Consider the following 20,467-nt stretch of genomic DNA (forward strand, 5'->3'; position numbering starts at 1 on the left):
CACGGCATGGAGGATCCCACCAGCACCGCGGGCGGGACATACATGCGGCCCCGGTCAGGTCACAGCGCCTATCCCCACCCCGGGCACACCGCATGGCAGTGACGGGGCCATCCGTGACCGCGACCCGGGCCCCTCTGCGCCATCCCAGTGCCATGGCGAGAGCAGCCGGGCACAGCACAGCACAGCCGCGCCGCGGGCTGGAACGGGCCGGGCTCTGAGGCTGCCTCATCCACGGACACGTACAGGCCCCCATTTCGCTGAGCCGTAGCCCAGAGCCGCGCTCACAGACTCCTCGGGACACTGTCACCCTGCACACAGGGCTCCAGGAGTGACCGAGCTGCAGGTCGTGTATGGAGTCCTGCTGCAGCCACAGTGTTGAGCTCAGCTGAGATGCTCACACAAGCACATCCCAGCAGGTACTACCCGCCCCCCCAGCCACTCGAGTAGAACTTGACCTGTCCAAGAGGAGAAGCTTGTTAATGACGGGCTCTTCATGGACAAACACCATGTCACATGTCAGTGATGTACTGGTGAAGAGCTTTCTTTCAGTGACATATTAAACACTTTAGTGCTGCGTTTTGGGGATTTATAGTGCATTTTTATAGTGCATATTACAAAGGACAGGCTTGGTTGATGGGTCATAGGAGTGCACTACAATACAAAGGTGGTAGTAGCACATCAGAAATAAGTTAGAGATAACTTTTTGACTCTTACAAGGTTTGAAGAGCTGATCAGACATTCGTACGTACCCATTCAATCTTTAAAATCTATTTAGAAATACAGTGTTAGTAAAAAAACATACAGGTATGCTTGGACAAGGCAAGAAGTCCATTCCTCCCCAACATGCTTACAATTCACATATCCATACATGTCCAGTAAGTTTCAGTATTATTACCTGCACTGTGCCCATGGGAAAACTGAGGCACAGAGAATCATGGGCACTCAGCAGGTTGATCAGAACCAAAAGCACTTACAACCTCAGTGTGATGCATGAGCCACCAGATCTGCTTTCTACCATCTTAATTTTTTGCTATCTATGCTTGCATTTCTTCGCTGAGAAAAAAATCAGTATGAAGCACCACTGCAGCAGAACAGAGCAAGTCCATTAAGAGAGATACCACAAGACTTCAGCTGTAAGATGCATCAACAGTGAGTTCCAGGTGCAAGGCAGACCTTACAGCTGTCCCAAATCTTCCTGCAAGTTTCTCTCCACAGTTACTGTTCCTGCATGGATTTGCCAATGCCTCACCCTGCTGTGACATGTTCTAACCAAGCAGTTTCTGAGATTTACTTATTTTCACCCATCAGGGGTTATAAACAGTGCAAAAACACAGATGAGGAGCTGTGTAAAGCAGCAAATGCTGTGCTGAGCCCAGGCTGCTGCAACTCAGGGGAGCTAGTGTGCACACACCTTTGTGAGCTGCTGTGATTGCCATGCTGCCAGGGCACAGCCAGCTTCCCACATGGACAGGGGCTTGGGTTTTTTATCAGAAGGCACTGGGATGGGGCTGTTCCATAGTTGAACTTCTACAGAGGAATTGGAGCAACACATACATGCACTAACAATGCACGAGAAAGAGAATATGCACTTAAGTTTGCAAGATTGTCATTCCAGTGTATTACAGTTCATTTTGCACATTACAGTTCTGTCTTAGCAAGAGCACAGTTGCAGCAGCACACATTCATCTTTATCCTGGAGAATCAGACAAAATTATTATTCTCAAGTACATCTCAAAAACTTAGGAGTGCATTTGGGAGTGTGACTGAACTAAGATTAATGCTGACTCTGTAGAATGCCACTTCCACACAGTATCACTAAAAAACCTGGAGATGTCAGTAGAAGTTCTTACATGTTGCAGGTATTTTATTCTGTTTTATTATTTTTGGCTGACTTGTATCTCAGATTGCTTTAAAAAATCCATTTACTTATTGTTTTTGAAGACAATTTATACTCTTAGCTCTATTCTCTTGCCTTTCTGCAACTGGTTTAATCTCAAATGGCTATTCAGTATTAAAAAGCACCTAAAATAATGTCATTTCAAGTTCCAGTAGTACAGAGTTTTCAAACTAATTGCATCTTTCCTCTTCAGTATGTGCTTGCCAGTCATATTCTTTATACCCATTCAGATGCAATACAGATTTATTCTTTCCTGTCACATATCTCACTACAAGAACCATGCAGTCCACTGAAATGTCAGTACCTGTAGCTCAGCGTGTCTTTCTTGCAAAGTTCCTTAAGAAAGGTATTTGAATATCTGCAGTGGACACTCTGATGTCAGTTTTCAAGTGCTGATTTCCTTGGCTCAAAATTTTCCCTTCGGAGGAGCTTTAATTCTCTCAGTTCTTGTGGGTGTAAGCTCTGGTCAACACCAGGTGTTAGCTTGTAATTTAAAGGAGATTCAATATAACCATTTCTGTAGAGACAAACCCGCTTGCAGAATTCAAAGGTGCTAAACATAACACCGAAGTATGGCACAATCTGATAAAAAAAGCAATATAAGAAAAAAAATTAGACTCACCAGCAGCATCCATAGCTTAGATGTTTTTTAAAAAATGAACTTCTAGGACATCAGATCTGATCTGCTAATAGACCTTGTCCTCATTTATATAAAATCAGAGTCTCATCTCAAACTACGCTGGCAGCTGCAGTGTGCTAAAAGTAGGAGTTCATTGTTGTTACATAACTAATTATAGCAATATTGCAAGGAAGAAGATCTGTGTTAGCCTATAGATTATCAGAACTTGTTAAATACCCCAGCACATTCTAGGCAATCTCAGCAAATCCTGCAGGAAACATGGAATTTATTCTACATACACTGGAGTGACTCCAATTTTCTTCTTTTGTCCCATGGAAAAACAGCAGCTGGCTTTGTATCAGCCAAGGTAAAGCAGTCACAGGCACTGTGATTGTGTGATCACAATCCCACTGTCACTCAGTTTGCACTCATTAGCTGACCTGTAGTACTCTGTGTAGGTAATCCTCATCACAGTACTATAAAATGTAAATTAAATTACCTTCTGTTTAAGCTACCATGCTTTATTTCATGCTGTCAATTCGGCAAGGGCTGCAGTAACTGATACACAAGCATTAAATAGCTGGCTGAAAGCACTGCTTTGGACTTCTGGGCAAGTGGCTTCTACAAGCACACTTTTTTTACAGCTCACTACAACATGTCAAATTACTGAAGCTCAGGTCAGAAGGAGAACTTGTTTAGCTGTCCTAAGTGGACTGCTTGCAATCCCCCATCCATTCCACACCTTGTGTGTTAGGAGCACCCCCTTCTTCAAAGATGTTGAAATGAACTTTCAAGCAGTGACATCCAGAAGCCAAGCTTGCATTTGGGGAAATACAACCAAACCAAGTTCCAAGGCTGGTTTACAACCTGTTTTGTCACTGGTTCTGTCATCTGTAAGCTACTAAGTACAAAGGAATGTTATAAGCTTTCTATCCCCAACTGTCCAAAACTCTCTTGATTCCTTCAGGATATATTTGACTGGGATGAAAGTAAAACCTCACCTTGAGCAGACTGGGTGTGAGTCCACTCCAAAGTCCAAGCACACCTTTGTACTTCACAGTTTGCCGGAAGCAGTCAGCCATGCCAGTAAAATGGACATCAACTCCTCCATAGTGGGGAAGCAAAGGACTCTGGGCCTGTAAAGAGATGCCCAGGGAGATTAAGAACAAGCAGAGAAAACCAAAGTAATTCATTATTTTCTCCATTCTGGTATATGAGAAACAGTCAACACCAGGTTTCAACAGACTAATCTGGATTCTTCCCAAAAGTATCTAATTTGCACTAAAATATAAATTTAAAAGGGAAAGAACACACTCTTTGATAGGTATGAAATTGAACAGTAATTTCACACAGCACCTCCTTTTGTGCCATGTCACTACTAGCAATAAATCCCACCCTTCTCAGGACAGACCATCCAAACCAGAGCCACATCTCTCATCAGCCCCATGCCAGATGCTCAGGTCCAGGTAGAGATATTTCACATTCCTGGCAGTGGAACACTATGAGAGGGAAGGTTGGAGCCACACTGCCTTCCTGTAACTGATCAAAGCGCTGACTTGTCCCTGGCTGCTGAGGCTGTGTCTGCACTGCTGTGAGAAGCATGAACCATACTACAGGCTGAGCAGCAGCACAGCAGAAATGGAAGGATGGAGATCTCAGCACAGGCTGTTCAGGACCACCAAGGGCTGCAGGTGAGCAGTTGGTACCCATGCTCCCATATCAGTGTGTTCAGTTGATAGAACTAGTTAAAGTTAGCTGGGGAGAATCCTGTTGGCTGGCAGCTGAACTCCCAACTGCAGTACAGTGTCTGTTCACATGGAAGAAGTGTAGTTGGTCATTTTTAACAGCTAAATCCTTTCTTCATTAATCTCCTACTGCGTTAGCACAGACAGGATAACCTGACCTTGAATAATCCCATCCTCATCCATCTGTGCACATGCAGCCATGGATTTATTTGCATTGACAAATCAGGGTTTCACTCAAACACATGGCAAGTGACACTTCGGTGTCAGGGGCCCCAGGACACAGGTTGATGACTTGCAAACTGATCATCCTAAGGTAGAAGTTTGATAAAAATGGGGCTTGTACAGTTAATTGATTGATAATATATAATCAATTCCATATAATGTAGTGATTTTTCACTCCTTGTCCAGACTAACCTGTAGCTTCACAGAGCTGCTAAGCCTATGACAAGCCTTATCAACTGACAAGTGTTGATGACATTTTTTAGGTGCCTTAGCTATAGCGTTTCAAGTACTTGGCAACTGAGATGCTGGAAAGATAAACAGATCAAAACTCACATTCTGTGTATATAAGAGAAACTGCTAATCAAATAGTTACTTGCAAGTCTACTGTTAAAATTTATAGGCTGAAAAAAAAACCCAAAAACCCCTCACACTGAGGGCATCTCTTTTGTCTAAAAAACCACAGATCATAATTTTTTCTATTTTTTTCCTGCCTGATTGAAATGCATGTGAAATCCCTCTCATGGCAGGCAACAGGTAAAAACCTTCTGCACAAAGACTTTCAAGTATATACAGCAGAAGATGCTGAGTGCTCCAACTGAGACTTCAGAAACCAGTACCATAAGAATGGTGGTATTAGCACCAGCAATGGTTAGAAAAAAAAATTAAAATTATTAAACTATCACTAAAAATGCAGCAGCAGCAATAGAACTGGATTCAAAACCCTGTTCTGCTTTCTGGACTGTCAGTCAAGTTCCACAAGATTTTCTGGTAAATGAAATCATAAGCAGCCAAGCACTAAAGAATGGCAGGTTTCTGAAATGTTTCAGGAACACAAGAATACTACTAACATGTGATTCCCTTCCTTTTTCAGTCCCTTTTGTTGGCAGCTCCTGGCCTGCCAGAATTTAACTGTATGAGTTTGAATTAATCCCCTTCATTACCGTACATACTACAAGGGCACAGATCAAAGGTTTTGATTACAGTACTTTTGTCTGCAATACCAAAAGAAGTGACAAGGACAGTGCAGGTTTCAGTAACACAGTAAACACCTCCAGAAGGCAGTTAAAAAGGAACCTTTAGATCAAATCTCTAGATTTCCAATCTGCCCATAGACACTGACCTCTTAAGAGATGTACTGAAATTATTTATAGTACCATTCCCCACAGATAGAGCTGTTTCTAAGATTTCAGTCTGTGAAGTGAAGTATGTGCTGCCAGCCTTTCTGCTTTACAGGAGCTGTATGCTCCTAGGACCCTACACACAGTATTTAAATAACAATTGTCCACAGCATCTCAGAATCACCTACTGCAAGGGGAAAACTAAAAACTGCATCACTGTGTAGTTAAAATTTCAGTATTTTGGAACATAGCAAAATGAAGTTTAAAAGTATTAATAAAAGAATAATATTGCAAATGTGTGTCATTTAGCACTGTTGTTGATGAAAAACAGTAGCTGTGGGTTTTGGTGGTCCTGCACTAAGCATGTCCACCACACTGCAACCTCACAACCACTCTATGGCACCAGAGCCAGAAAACAGAAGCAACCAAACAGATCAAACTGGTTTCTCTACCTCTTTTGCAGAGACCTGCCATGACATACAAATCAAACAGCTAATCTTATTCTAAAAAGGTCAGGTTTATGACAGAATTTCATGCACCTCAAAGCACCTGGAATTCCTTGCTTTTGACACTCCTTGGTGCTATGGGCTGCTGCACGGAAACCTGTTTGTTAGGAGCTCTTTTAAAGACTTCCTTCCTCCCAGCTGCAACTGTCTCAAATTGCAGGAGGCTGGGGATACAGCTCCCTGTGCTGATAACCGAGAGCCAGGATGTCACTCATAGTAGCAGGGCTGAGTTGCTGCTGATGGACAGTGGGTTCTCTAAACGATTAAAGCACGTCAAGTGCAGAACTGGCTCCACCTGCTCTCTCACAAACACAGTATTTCTATATCCAGAGCCCACCAAGTTGACTACATCACTGCAACACATCCACAGAGGTAGCACTGTTCTACCGCAACACTCTTAACCCAAGAGAGACATGTACAAAAAATACCTGACAACCTGCACTCATATTCTTTTAAAATAAACAAAGTATTTAAATACGGGTGCAGTGTCATGACTGCAGGTTAATTGTTATAGCTAATTGTTACCTGAAGACTCTTCAGACACCGTCTCTCCACTGTCTGCATTATGAGGTAACTGTCAGAACAACATAATCCCATTTTGGGAACTGATCTCACAGACTTTTTCAAGTACCTCCCTCAGCCCCTCTCCTGTGCAGATAAAAACTTTTCACATGTTTTTTGGGGGCATTTTGATTTGCAATTATTTGTATTCACATGTATCAGAGACTATGAATTCACATATTTAATTAATATACTTCCTCCCTTTTCCCTGTTAGTGAGATTTGTTGCTACAAATATTTACTATTTGTTTTTTTGAATATGCAGTACTCTTGGCACAGAGTATGGAAGATAACTAACAGTGAACAATTGTTCATCAGTGGTATGCTACCCTGATGGTGGATAGAGTAAAACTGCTTGTTATTTACATATTTTCAGCAGTTTCAGGCATCCTATACTTCTGATCATTAAAAAAAAAAGTACAGGAAGACAATTTACACACAGCTTAAGAGTTCACACTCTTAATCTGGAAGCTAAAAAAAGAAGTCTTTGCAGTCTGTGTTAATAAGGGCACATGCAACAGGCAAGTGCAGCTGTAGTTCAAAGGAAACTGAAGGTCAAGGACTGCAGTTTTCATTCAAGCTAATACCACTCCAGTCAACAGAAATTTCACTCAAATGAAGACTGGATGCTTGAAAGAGTGTTTCATTCCACTACAACAAAAAAAAAAAATTCAAATGTAAATACGTGTTAATATTTTGGGGAAAAACGCATCCTCTAGGGCTTAATCAATTCTTCCTCCTAAAGGTCAGCCTTACTCAGCAGTCATTCCCTGTCAGTGGTTTGGTAATGATGACTTACCCCTGGTTAAAGTCCACCCAAAGGTATTCAGACACAGAGGAAGGTAAACCATGGCAAGCTATCAGGATACAGTTGGTTCAGAGCAGCACAGCACAGCTGACCTCCAACGTCCTGCTCTCCAGGAACAGCTTGTCCCTTCCTCAGTAACCTGAACTGGGGCCAAATCCTGTCATTCTGGGAAGAATGGCACCAAGTGAGCAAAACAGCTTCATGCTAGGTCAAAAGCTAAACTCTTTGCTTTAGATATGTATCACCAGGTCTGTTGTACCCTGAGGTTTCAGTTTGTTGCAGAATCCCTCCTTTGCTGCTGAGCCTAAGCGTCCTCCCTGCTGTGTGAAGAAGTCTTTAATAAAGAATACATAAGTCTTTTTCCTCAAGGCAGTGCAAATCTCTTGCATGGGCAGCTCTGCATGGCTTCCAAATGCCTCATGATGGTTCAGCTGAAGCCCTACAAATGGGTGCATCATTTTCATGCACATTAGCACTAATTTATTTAATGGCACAAACCCTTAGGCAGACTGGCTTGGTCCCACACTTCACACAGTGGATGGCAATGCTAGTTCCTGCATCTCCTGCTGCCTACCTAGGAACTGAGGAGAAAACTGATTTTTAACATGACTGGGGCTTTTCACAGGACATATTTTCTTTTGCCTGAAGTGGATGAGTTAAGGATTTACACCAAATCAAAATAAATCCCTTATAAAAGAATCATAGAATTAACTAGGTTGGAAAAGACCTTTTGAGATCATTAAGTCCAACCTATGACCTAACCTAACACCTTCTCATCAACTAAACCATGGCACTGAGTGCCATGTCCAGTCTTTTTTAAACACATCCAGGGATGGTGACTCCACCACCTCCCCAGGCAGATGATTCCATTGCCCTACCACTCTTTCAGTGAAGAATATTTTTCTGACATCTAACCTAAATTTCCCCTGGCACATGGGAAGTTTAACTCAGTCTTAAGGCTGTGTCCTCTCATTCTGTCAGCTGTTGCCTGTGAGAAGAGACTGACCCTTACCTGGCTACAACCACCTTTCAGGTAGCTGTAAAGAGTGATAAGGTCACCTCTGAGCCTCCTTTTCTCCAGGTTGAACAACTCCAGCTCCCTCAGCCGTTCCTCACAGGGTTTGTGTTCCCAGCCCCTCCCCAGCCTCGTTTCCTCCTCTGGATGCGCTCAAGCGTCTCAATGTCCTCCCTGAACTGAGGGGCCAAAACTGGACACAGCACTCGAGGTGTGGCCTCAGCAGTGCTGAGTAGAGGGGAAGAATGACCTCCCTACTCCTGCTGGCCACACTGTTCCTGACACAGGCCAGGATGCCATTGGCCTTCTTGGCCACCTAAGCACACATTCAGTCAGCTGTCACACAGTACCCCCAGGTGCCTTTCTGGGCACTGTCCAGCCACTCTGTCCCCAGCTGTATCACTGCAGGGGTTTGTTGTGGCCATCAAGAAAGTGTCAATCAGATTTTGGCTCCTGTTTATGAAGTATTTTCCATAATTAGTCACCTCACATGTCATAGGCACATCCCTCTAAGCACAGATAAATGGATATGAGGCTGCTCTGTATAACTGATGCAAAAGTACCCACGCTGGGGATAACAGTAATAGCTGTACCACCAGAGACATTACTGTCTCCTGGCTGAAAGTTATGTCTGTAATAGCTGTGTGTGAACAGCAGCAAACCCAGCCTGTGTCAGGTCCTGTCTGCTGAGTGAGCTTATGGAGTTTAAAAAGGTGGGCTGAGTTAACCCATCTGATCTGCCCCAAAGCAGATTAAAGAGCTCTCACTCACACCACACTGATGACAGAGCTGAGACGGCTGTAAGAGGCTGGAAGACAGGATCAGCTGGCACTACCAAATCCCAGTTTAGGGGCATGGAGGCAACACTGGTGTCTGGGAAGAGCATTTGGAGAGAATTGCATTCTGCCATCCATCAGACTTCTTGCATTTCAAACAGATGCAATGTGTTTTCCTGCTTTTCTTCAGCAGCCCACCGTGTTGCAGTGCAAAGCTAATCTACAAGATGAGTATTACATAATTATCCCATCACAGCTTCTTGGATGAACAGTTTTAGAATCAAGGCAGACCTCCCAGTTAAAGCAGCCCAGCCCTGCTTCCAATTCTTGATCTACAATTTCTTCATCTTATCCAGTTTTTCTACTAACACTGTTCAGTGTTTCAGTCAGTCCTCATGCTTTTCTCCTGTGGAAGTCTGGGGATCTAAGAGAAATGCTTCTGAGATTTGTTCACATTCATAAAAGCTGATCTAGGCTGTTACAGAAGGCAAAGCCTACATTATGCTCCATAGTTTTTTTTCAGGCATTGTCTCGACCATTTACCAGACCAAATACTTCCCTAAGCAACAGAGCAGTATTCTGCAACAGCTTCAGAAAGTGGTACAAAATATCTTTGTAACAACATCAATGACACAATAAAAATTGCAGGTATCTCAAAGTATTCAGATACAGTAAAAAAGAGAAGGAAATAAGGGATTTTTCCACAATCAGAATCTATTACCTATTTGTTGATAACCAGAGGAGCCAGGCTGGTCTCAAATTCAAGTACCACCCAGGGCATGGGAACCAGGCTGATGCCTGAACTCCAGCAGCAAGAGGAAGGTGAGAGTGAGATCACAGAGAGAAGTAAGAAAAGTAGGAACTCACACTGCAGCCTCCCCCTTAGAGATGAGACCCTAAATATTTCATCTATCTGTGCAGCTGTTTTCACAACACTTGATGGAAGTTTGTATCTCTGAGATCTCCACCCTTTTGTCAAGTTTACTTGAAGCTGGACAGCAGAATCAGAAGTTTTTGGGGGCAAGGACAAGGACAGATAGCTAGCAACCATATAAGCCTCACTGAGGAAATCGTATTAGAAGTAATAATATTGCTCTTTATTTGCTTCCACACTATGGAATTTGTGTGGTCAAATGGCTCAATTTCTGAAAACTTCTGTACCATGCTGTTCACTACCAAAGGGTCTTCCCACCCAAAGTCTCAGAGCATGTACACTTTTGAGATGTTCATGTGAACCACATGATCCAAAAAGGACTTCTTAGTTTTAAGCCAGGTTGTGACTCCAATAACTTTCATATTTCCAGCTGACAACAACACTACCAGCAGTGACACTACAGCTTGTGAGCTTCCAGAGGCTGCACACCAGCCCAGTGACTGTCCCAATGACAGAACTCTTTGCAAGTTGTTCATGCTTAAGCAAAGCAGGAACACTGCTCATCATCTCAGCAGAGAGAAGGAACATTTATCATTCTCTTTTACAAAATTCTTCATAACCCAGCCACGGGGTTCTTGCTAGACTGACTTTTACCATTCAAGGGGACTAATTTAAAATAAATACTTAAATAACAGTATTCCTTTTAAAAGAGAGGTTTTTTTTTTTACTTTAAGCAGGGTACCTCCCAAAGGAAATGACTGCTTAGCTTTCTTCACATTATTAACTCATAGCATTTACAAGAGATTTCACATTTGCAGAGCATCTCGTGTTTCAAAGAACAAAAAAATCCAACAAAAAGCCCCAAACACATTGTAGATTTATAGGCAGCCAGGTCAAACTGATTGAATTTGAAAAGAGGCCACTTCTTGGGTTATGCATGGCAACAACCTATCCTAACCAAAACCAGTAAGCCTGTTTGTTTGCAGGAGTGAAGCAAAGTCAAAGCCTGCCTGCATTTTGAAACAGAAAGATCAGCACTGAACAATGCTTTCCCCACTGACCTGTCCTCACAGCTTGAGGATGCAGTGTAGTCAACACCAAAAATGTGCTGAATCCTGCACTTCACTAACAGTAGGATTTATTCTATATTACAAAGGTTTGATGGCAAAGCTATACCTGAGTAGCATTTACTGGTGAAGGAGAGTTTAATAAAGGTTTTAGTCAAAGATCCCAAAACTTGGAGACAGGGCTGATTTTCTGAAAACCATGCAAAGCTGGTTCATGCAAGCAGGTGAGGAGTAACTGAGGAGTATCTATGAAGCTTTAAGGACATCTTTGTTCATTTTGTTTAAAAAACTACCAAGGTCAAAGGTCAGTGTGGGATGGAGGCTGAGCAGTGCCACTCGGGGTGTCTGCACCAACTCTGCATGTCATGAGCACAGAGGAAAGTGCCAAAGTTAGCCATTGGGTTTGCACTGACCATTTGTGTGTTTATATGTTTTCAATTCCATACATAGCCTGGGATGGATGCCATCCTAAAAATAATCTTCTGTACAGCCTGTAACAGCTTTAAATTCATCTTCCCTTACTGAAATGCCACAGCTCAGTCTAATAGGCACTTATGAAGGTTATCATTGGCCAAAAAAAGATGTAGCAAAGTAGAGGAAAGTAGAAACATTACCAGTGCTTCCTTAGATCCAGAGTAATTCAAAAGAAATTTTCTCTGCTAAATGTAGAAAAAAAAAGGAAAAAGAAAAAAGTGTTCTTGTATGCAAGTTTGCAATGTAAAAAGGGCAGTACTTGAATATGGTTTAGAAACTAGATTTAACCAAGAATACCATATTGTGAAGTATAAGAAAAACAGTCAGAATGATATAAAGATCAGTAAGTTTTTGTTCAGAAACTGATACATCATAAAATTAAGTCAGGGAAACACTTAATATTGAACATAACCCTCTCTTTCATGAATCCCCTTCTACAGATGCAAAACAAAAGCCATATTTCCATGCTGAAACATGCATACAGTACCTCAGAATTCTCTAACATGCCAATCAGGAGCAAAGTGAAAAAAGGAAGACAAAGGAATAAAATTAGGAAAAGCACAACACAGAGGACTCAAATATTCAGTAAGACTCATGCATATTAATTAACATTTCTTTTAAGAAAAACATTCAAGTATATATAGCAAACACAGTAGTTTGGGGTTTTTTTAAAGAGTAAACTTGATAAAACTAATTCTAAGAGCAAAGCCATGGTTACAGAGCAAATCTGACATCATAAAGCATCACCAAAACAATTCTTCCTCAAGAACTGTTCGCTGGCAATCAGCACCTACTCCCACAGCTGTCAGTGACAGAAGCAGCCAAAATCAGAAGTGTAGGATTCAGATATGTAAAGTGAGAAAGGATGAGGCAAGATTATTACAATGGAGATCAAAAATAGCATCTTATCCTTCCTCTCATTGCAAAATTAATTTCCAAGTCTATGCAAACAATTCAAGCATTGTTCAGATGAGGAGATGAATGCAGTTAATTCTTCTAACACTGCCTAGGATATCAGGTAAAGATCTGAACCAGGTGTCCTGGTCTCATGTTTGTACTCCACCCCAGAATCAATGGAGCCTTCTGTCCTAGGTTCTCAGTTTTTGAAGCTCCTGAGATTGTCTTATAAATCCCTGGCTCTCCATTAACAGTAGATCACTGGAAAAATCTTCAGCAATAAAAAACCATAAAAAGCAATTTAAAAAATACTCCTTCCATCTGTCAGACTGGTGGGACAAAAGGGAGGGAAAAGGAATCTGATACTGACTTCCAGCATGCTGGGTTCCTTTTCATACACCATAAACCCAGCATTCACTGCTTCAGGAAAGCCCAGCACTTCTCCATGTGCACTGCAGAGCACACACAAGGCCCAGAGGCAGCTGAAGGCTTTGGTAGCCCCCTCTTTCTATCATCCAGAAAGCTGAATCACTCCAAGCTGAAGCAGCTGAAATAGAGGCTGCTCAGAATAAGATGTCTGAGAAAAACTCAGAAGAATCTGCTCCTCCATTTTCTACAGAGCTCCGAAAGGTCTTGAATTTCTTTTCCTTTTCTTTATTCTCCCCCTTTCTAGGTCCATCCCTTTGCATGATACCTTTCTCGGTGTTGTGCTAGGCATTTCTGTCTTCTGACCAGCACCCTACAAACTGCACAGACCAGCAAGCACAAAGCAGAGCTGTCTCTGCAAAGCTGGGCCATACCCTGGTGCTTACTGGTAATCCCAAACTTCTTGGATAACTTTGCAGGAGTTCCAGCATGCTCTTGGTGTCAACATGGGTGGTAATTTTCAACAGGTCTTGGACAATTCTACATGAATTAAGCAATTTCCAGTACCCAACAAATCACAGAATTTCACACTAGGTGGCTCGTTCTTTTGAAATACATTTGCCTTCTCCCATGCCTTCAGAATAAAGTACTGAACAGGAAGCGTTTCTCTTAGCTCAGAAAATCACTATTCATTGTTGCCATGCACTTATGACAAAGAAACCCTCTTTGTTGATGAGCCTTTTGTTTCCATGCAAAGTATTTTTAGTCTCTCCACGTCCTACATATTTAGGCAATAAATCCAGTTCCCGTATGGCTGGAAGGGCCGATCTGATGATTAAACCTCCCTTCGGTGAAAGAGCACGGCCTGGTGGCAGGAAAATGAAACACGGGCCTGTCCCACTTCTTCACATGCCTGTCACGACACAGCCCGACACAAAACATCCCACCAGCTACAGCCACACCCCACTTCTGAACTGATTACAAAAGCTGAATGTTCAAGTAACTGTTGCATCGACAGAAAATATTAAAATGGAAACAACACAGTAAATGCCTTTATTTTCTTTTATTCTTCAGGGCAACAGTATTGCTGTGAGCCTAAGGATATAAAGTAAAAGAAGGTTTGTAAGGAGTATTTGCTTTTCTTGGACCCACTGGTACAGCTGGATAAAATGATCAAGTTTTCGTGCTCAGAATCTATTGCCTGATATATTTTATAAAATACCCGATGAGAGCATTAAGTTTAAACCTTGACTTCTGGACACATCAGCTACGTCAGCTGGTCTGATAAAAGCCCTTACTCCTCCTGTTGAGGTTCTCTGCTACAAGATGGAGAGAGGGCAGTGAGGGCTCCTGCGACACAGCATCTGAGCCCTGAAAAGGGGAACTTGGGGAGCGGAAATTCAGTTTCACTTACCTTTTGCTACCTTGTGACTTGCCAACCAGGCTACCACTCAATGAAGGGGGCAAGGACCTATATAAGGCTGCCACAATAAGTAACTGTTTTTCCTAATAAAATCACAAAAGCTTCCCATGAATCTGCATTCCCAGGAACTAGGCTGAAAATCAAAACTCATGTGCCCCTGCCAGAGAATGACCATGTGATGAAAGCTATTCACTGTCCTTCTACTGATGAAGTTTTAATGAAAAGTCAACATCAGCAAGTGAATTATGACAGTGAGATGGAAGCTGTGGGATAGAGGCTGTTTTGTGGGGTTTGGATCTTTTTTAGATCATTATTGTTAAAGTTTTGGAGAAAGGATCAGGAAGATATAGTAATTCTCATTTTGCTGATGCTCCAGTAAAACAGCAGCATCTGCAGCTGGTAAGTCACTTGTTAATTAGAGGAGTCAGAAATAAGAACAAGGACAGTTATGGTCCTTCACACTTAATACTGAGCAAGTCTGTTTTGTGGTGAGGCATAAATGGCAGACACACAGGCTCTGAAAATCACATGGATCTCATTCATCCTGCCTACCACCAAGGGGACTGAATTTCTTCAGCCTGTATTTCACTCATGGTTTGCCAATTCTGAATTTTGAGAATTTGATGGAACTGCTATGAAAAAGGAAAGAAATAAAGCTACAGAGATTGAGTCTGAGAGCATACACATGTCCCATGACAGTACTTGAACTCACATTAAAGGTATAACAACCCATTTGTAGCAATGATCTCCAGACTTCAAAACCAAAACAGCAAACACAGGTATAAGAATACAGTTACAGAAATGAAAAATTATGTCTGCAGCCCAGGTCACGCCTTTTTCACACACATTGTGTTGGAAACCTTGGGCTGCTGGCACAACCTTGACTATTGGCACAGTGATGAGCAGTGACAGCTCAGCATGTGCAAGCAAAATTAGACAGGATATCAACTGACTGGGGGTTTTTCTTCTTTGTTTATACAGCGACTCCCGCAATGGAGTGAGAGGCCACCTGCTAACTTGAAACAAAAACCCACAAACGAGAAAAAAATCCAACAAAACCAAAGTCTCTGTAGCTTACTGGTGAGGGAAATAAAGCGGCACCCATGATCACCTGGCTAGTCCTGTCCCAAGCTGTTGCACCACGCACTACAACAAAGTACTGGTAACATGAATGTTCTGTACCTGCATCTTCCTCTTGACAGTCTCAAAGGGGAAAGAAAGTGTCTGTGCCACAGCAGCTGCTACACAACCATTTAGGAAGTTCTGAAGAGGAGTGAAACGAACTATGGGTTCTTGCCAGATTTTGTCCAGACTGATGTAAACAAAGAATGAGCCTGCAGAAAATGGGACAGCACCTAGAAAGCAAACCAGACAGGATTATATCAACACACTGTACACTAAGAGAAGAGAGCTACCCATCACATAACTAGAAAGATGGGAGGAGCCACTACAAATTTACACCTCACATTCCACAATCCCAATGCAGATTTTGAAGAACTTTATTCTTTAGTCCCTGGTTTACCACCAAACACCCATATTGGACCATCTAGACATGCTGATGGGGCATACATTCACGTATTAGAATGAGCATGTTGTCAGCAGTATATAACTGCTGTAGTCTCCTGACAGGTCAGGTGTTTCTCCAGGTTCTCTCTTGTGACATGCTGACATGCTCTTTCCCAGTCCAACGCAACCCTGGGACCTGCACAGGTGAACAGAGCTATGTCTTCATTCAGGCAGATGAGGGATACTTCTGGCCTCTTTTGCTTGCTTCATGTTGTCATTAGTGTTATACATTATTACGTGGGATTACACATTTATTATTTTTGCTGTTACGCATTTTATTTAATGTAAAGAGAGAATATAATTTATCTTCACTTTTTACACCTACTATACACTACAGCTCACACTGGTTTCACTGAACAGCTCAGGAAACGCTCTCACACTCGACAGGAAGTACAAGCATTTTGTGTGTGTGTATACAAATGTGTTTTAAGAGTTTAATGGTGAAAATTGTACATCCAAGCACAATTAGATCATCTACAAAAGAAGGAAAAGAGTATTTTGCTGAACACTTAACCATATATAAAATGTTACACACTTGGTCTCACAAAAGTTATCAATATTGTAGTGCCTTGCAAATTTCCACATCTACAAGAAAACATTTCCATTTGCTTTTGAAATCAAGTGAACAAGTGATCACACTACACAGCTGCAACAAAAACCAGGCAGTGATTTCACCTCAGTATTGTTTTACCTAATATTGCTGGTGAAACACCACGGTAGAGTGCACGGAGTCCCTCCTGGTGATGAATCTTGTAAAAAGCGTGAAGAATTCCTTCGTAGGATGGTTCCAGCCGGTTCTGCACGATGAGCCGTGTTTTAATCACATCAGTGGGGTACGTCACGATGGTGGCAACCATTCCAGCCAGGCTTCCTGCCATGATGGCTCCCCAGTGGGAGATATGGCCCAGATCATCCATGAAAAGGGTAACAAGTCTAAAGCAAACACATGAAAGAAGTACTATTAATGACCTATGAAGAAAACACATGAAAAATTAAGGCAGGTGATTTTTGGTGCAGATTTTCTTCAGTTCACAAGCCATTTCAGCAGCAGGAAATGAAATTTTAATATGTGACTCATCCAAGACCTTATTACATGTAACACCACAAGAACATCCGTCTACAGGATAAAAATCTCTTTCTTTTACATTTCCACATACAGGATGAAAATTACCATGGTTTAAAACACATCTGCAAGAAATTATCTGATCATCAGTTAAAGACACTGGTCCAACCTGCCAGTTAAGATTATAATGTAAGAGGAAGTATGTAGATAATGACATCACAGGCCTTCTGAGAGCAACTGAACCTTCTTCTGTTATTTATGTTGGGACAGAAGGGTTCACAGGGACACACCTCTAGAGAAGACTTATGTTCAGGCACTACCAGAAGTTTAAGTTTTGATTTGGAAATTTGAAATTGAAGCACAGTTTTAAAAGCTACATACAAATCATGCATTTATGGTGGACTGAAGGACTGTTCTATGACAGGAAACTCCTACATCAGGGAGTAATGTCCTGGAGGCAGCAAGAAGCAAGTAAAAACACTTGAGAGTTTTAGCTGGAGGTAAAGAAATGTATTACTCTATTTTGGTAGCATTAACTAAAACATCTAAACAGTACATCTACATTTAACCCACATGGTGTAACCATGTGTAGAACTAAATAACTTGCAAATATTTACAAGTCACTGCTTGCTCAGTTGATGTTTTTTTCACATAAATGTGCATTTTCTACTGCATGACAAATCCCTGCATCTACTTGTCTCGAGCCCTGGGAGTGCCCAGGGCAGAAAGCCCAACCAAGCAGAAGCAAAAGGGCATAAACCTTTTTCCTGTGTGTTTTATGCAGTCCTTAAACCCACACAGCCTAATTTTCCTGTGCTGTGGAGAAGGTGGTGTGGTGTCTGTAGGCATAACCTCATAACATTTAGAACTAGCATGGAAGGAAAAGAGTCCATGCAGTGTAACTGCTGAGGGAGCGTGGAGTCACCATCACTGGGGTGCTGACTGTGCTCAGTCTGCCTCCTCCTGGGACTGTTTACCTGAGCTGCTCTATAACATTTCTTTCTGTGCTTCTTGCCTTTATGCACATCGTGCTCCCAGTAGAAAAGACTTTCAAAAACTTCCTAATATTGTATCAAGGATTAAGCATAGGAACCTTGTATTTAATTTCCTGATAGTCCTGATAGTCTAATTCAGAACACCCTGTGCAAACTAGACACAAACTTCAGCCTTGCAAAATGAATGTACTGTTTCAAGCTGAACAAACAATGAAGTTATTTAACTCAAAATCAACTGCTTTAAGTTGGTGCCTTCCCACTCACATTATCTTGCTCTTTGTTTGACCACTGCAACTATTATGGCACAAAATAGCAGCCCAGTTTTAGGGTGACTTCATTTGTGGTCTCCTGAAAGGCGCAGGCAGTGATGGGCAGGTGACCTGCTGGGGCAGATGAGTGACAAACCCAGCAGGCTGGCAGCGCCAGGGGGGCTGTGCTGCTGCCCAGAACAGAAAGACTCATTGCCCAGCTGGGCTGAAATGCCATATGCTACCAGGAACAGCTGCCTGCAATTAAAAAAACAGAACCAAAAAAAAAAGAAAAAAACAGAAAAAAACCAAATAAACCCCAAAACAAACAAAACAAATAAACAACCTCCCCCCTTAAAAAAAAAAAAGCGCCCAACCCCCAAAGTGGCAAAACATTCTGGTGCGTGCAGTCAGGCACTCCCTGTAAAGGTTGAGAGATACTGGCAGCAGAAGGGAATCCTAGGAAACAGTTGGCAGAGCTCCATCAGCACTGCTCCATGTTCATCCTGCTGCAGTCCTTCCAGCACTTAACTTACTTTAGTATCTGTGTATTATCAAAAACAAGATCTTAAAACAAATAATGTCACATATCAACGTCAAAACCGATCAAATTTGCTTAACAACTCCGGCATGATAGGGTAAAACACCTGACTTGTGATTCTGTTCATTTCTTTGATACAGACAACATAAATACTTGAGAGTTATAAAGTAATTAAACAAATTGGTTGCAAAGAACAGATGTGACAGCCACAGCTGCAGATTGCACTGTAACTTCATTTCTAAACGAACCTGAGCAAAAGAATTTGAACAGCCTATCGACTCTCCATCATGTGAAGAATACCTATGATTTTATAAGCAATTGCTGGCATATCACCAGGCCCTAACGATCGCTGCGCGCTGAATAAATTAGCTAACTAAAATTATAAGCAAATACATTTGCCGCGTCTTTGGGGAGAAGGGGCGCACACCCAGCTGAGCACCGGCAGAGACAGAGACAGAGACAGAGACCAAACTCGGCGCTCTCCATCCTCTCCCCTCCGCTGTCCCGAGGGCCGGCAGGTCCCGCAGCCCCGCAGCCCCCCAGCCCCGCGCGGGCCGGGCGCTTACCGGCGGGAGGCGGCGAGCTGCAGGGCGCTGTAAGGGCAGAGGCGCAGGCAGGCCGTCAGGTTCCCCTTCCACAGGGCCCGCACGCCCTCGGTGCGGCACAGGCTGCGCCCGGCATCGCGCAGCCCCCGCCGGCAGTGCCAGGTGCCCACCTGCGCCAGCACCGTCAGCAGCTCCAGCGGCGCCGTCAGGCTGAGGCTCAGCGCGCCCGCCAGCCCGGCGCAGCCCAGGCGCTGCAGGGCGGTGACCCGGCCGTCCCGGCGCAGGGTGGCCATGGCCCCGCCGGCCCCGCCGGAGCGGAGCGGAGCGCTCGGAGCGGAGCGCTCGGAGCGGCCCGGCCCGGCCCGGCCCGGCGGGGCGCGGCCACAGCGAGGGCGGCGCCGCCCGCCTCGGCCGCCGGGGGGCGCTGTGGCGCGGGGCTCCGCGCGCTGTGGAGGCGGAAGGAAAACCCGGAGCGGATCTTTGGAGTGGAAGGAAAACCCGGAGCGGATGTTTGGAGCGGAGCGGCCCTGCCCGCAAGTGAGCCCGGACTGTGTCCCTACTCCTGTTTGCACCTGACTTCATGGATTCTTACATTATTGCCGTGCATGTAGCCGAAAAAAGTGCCCTCGCAACAGTGATCCGCTAATTAAACGTATTTCCACAGGGAGCGAATGCACACCTTTCTCTTTACAGTCAAACCTATTTGCACAGGGAGTGAATGCAGCAACGGCACAAGGACACAAAAACACCGCGTTCTGCTCCTGAAGCACTCTGTGCTGAGTGAACCGAGCAATCAAGTGAACATCATTAATAAGAGTTACGAGGTCAGTTCGTTCAGGATTGCTTCAAGTGCTGCCAGAGAAAAGGAGGCACAGGGAGGGGAGAGACCAAAGTGGAAAGGAGATATTAGTTGAGAGCAGAATCTGTGGAGTGAGGCGATAACAGCCAGTACCGAGGTAGCAGCAGAGATTTGCTCCAAAACAGGATGTTCTGTTTCTTGTAATAAAAGCCCCAAACAAACAAAACAACCACCTCCACCTAACACCCCCAAAAAACAAAACAAAAACCAAAACAAACAAACAAAAAAGCCCAAAAACAAAAAGCCAAAAAAACCAACCAACCAACCAAAAAACTCAATTCAA

General features: G+C 43.3%; 1 protein-coding gene across 1 annotated transcript; it reads right to left on the reverse strand.

Annotated features, from left to right (window-relative positions):
- Positions 1 to 543: 543 nt before the first annotated feature.
- Positions 544 to 19,702, reverse strand: SLC25A43 (solute carrier family 25 member 43). The gene is made up of 5 exons (XM_033072131.1): positions 19,347 to 19,702; positions 16,625 to 16,866; positions 15,550 to 15,722; positions 3,518 to 3,652; positions 544 to 2,479 (listed from the first exon to the last, which is right to left on the reverse strand). The coding sequence occupies exons 1-5, from the start codon at positions 19,616 to 19,618 to the stop codon at positions 2,276 to 2,278; spliced, it is 1,026 nt and encodes a 341-aa protein (XP_032928022.1). The 5' UTR covers positions 19,619 to 19,702; the 3' UTR covers positions 544 to 2,275.
- Between the last annotated feature and the right edge of the window lie 765 nt (positions 19,703 to 20,467).

The sequence above is a fragment of the Catharus ustulatus genome, chromosome 14, assembly GCF_009819885.2.
Source record: "Catharus ustulatus isolate bCatUst1 chromosome 14, bCatUst1.pri.v2, whole genome shotgun sequence".
Lineage (NCBI taxonomy): Eukaryota > Metazoa > Chordata > Aves > Passeriformes > Turdidae > Catharus > Catharus ustulatus.

Bases quoted from the DNA above. Each gene is read 5' to 3' on its own strand.
- SLC25A43 (XM_033072131.1), bottom strand. From the start codon at position 19,618: ATGGCCACCCTGCGCCGGGACGGCCGGGTCACCGCCCTGCAGCGCCTG. The intron at 15,723-16,624 runs GTAAAACAATAC...TTTGCTTTCTAG, and splicing joins TGTTTCACCAGCAATATTAG to GTGCTGTCCCATTTTCTGCA. The intron at 2,480-3,517 runs GTGAGGTTTTAC...TTTTTTTATCAG, and splicing joins TCACACCCAGTCTGCTCAAG to ATTGTGCCATACTTCGGTGT.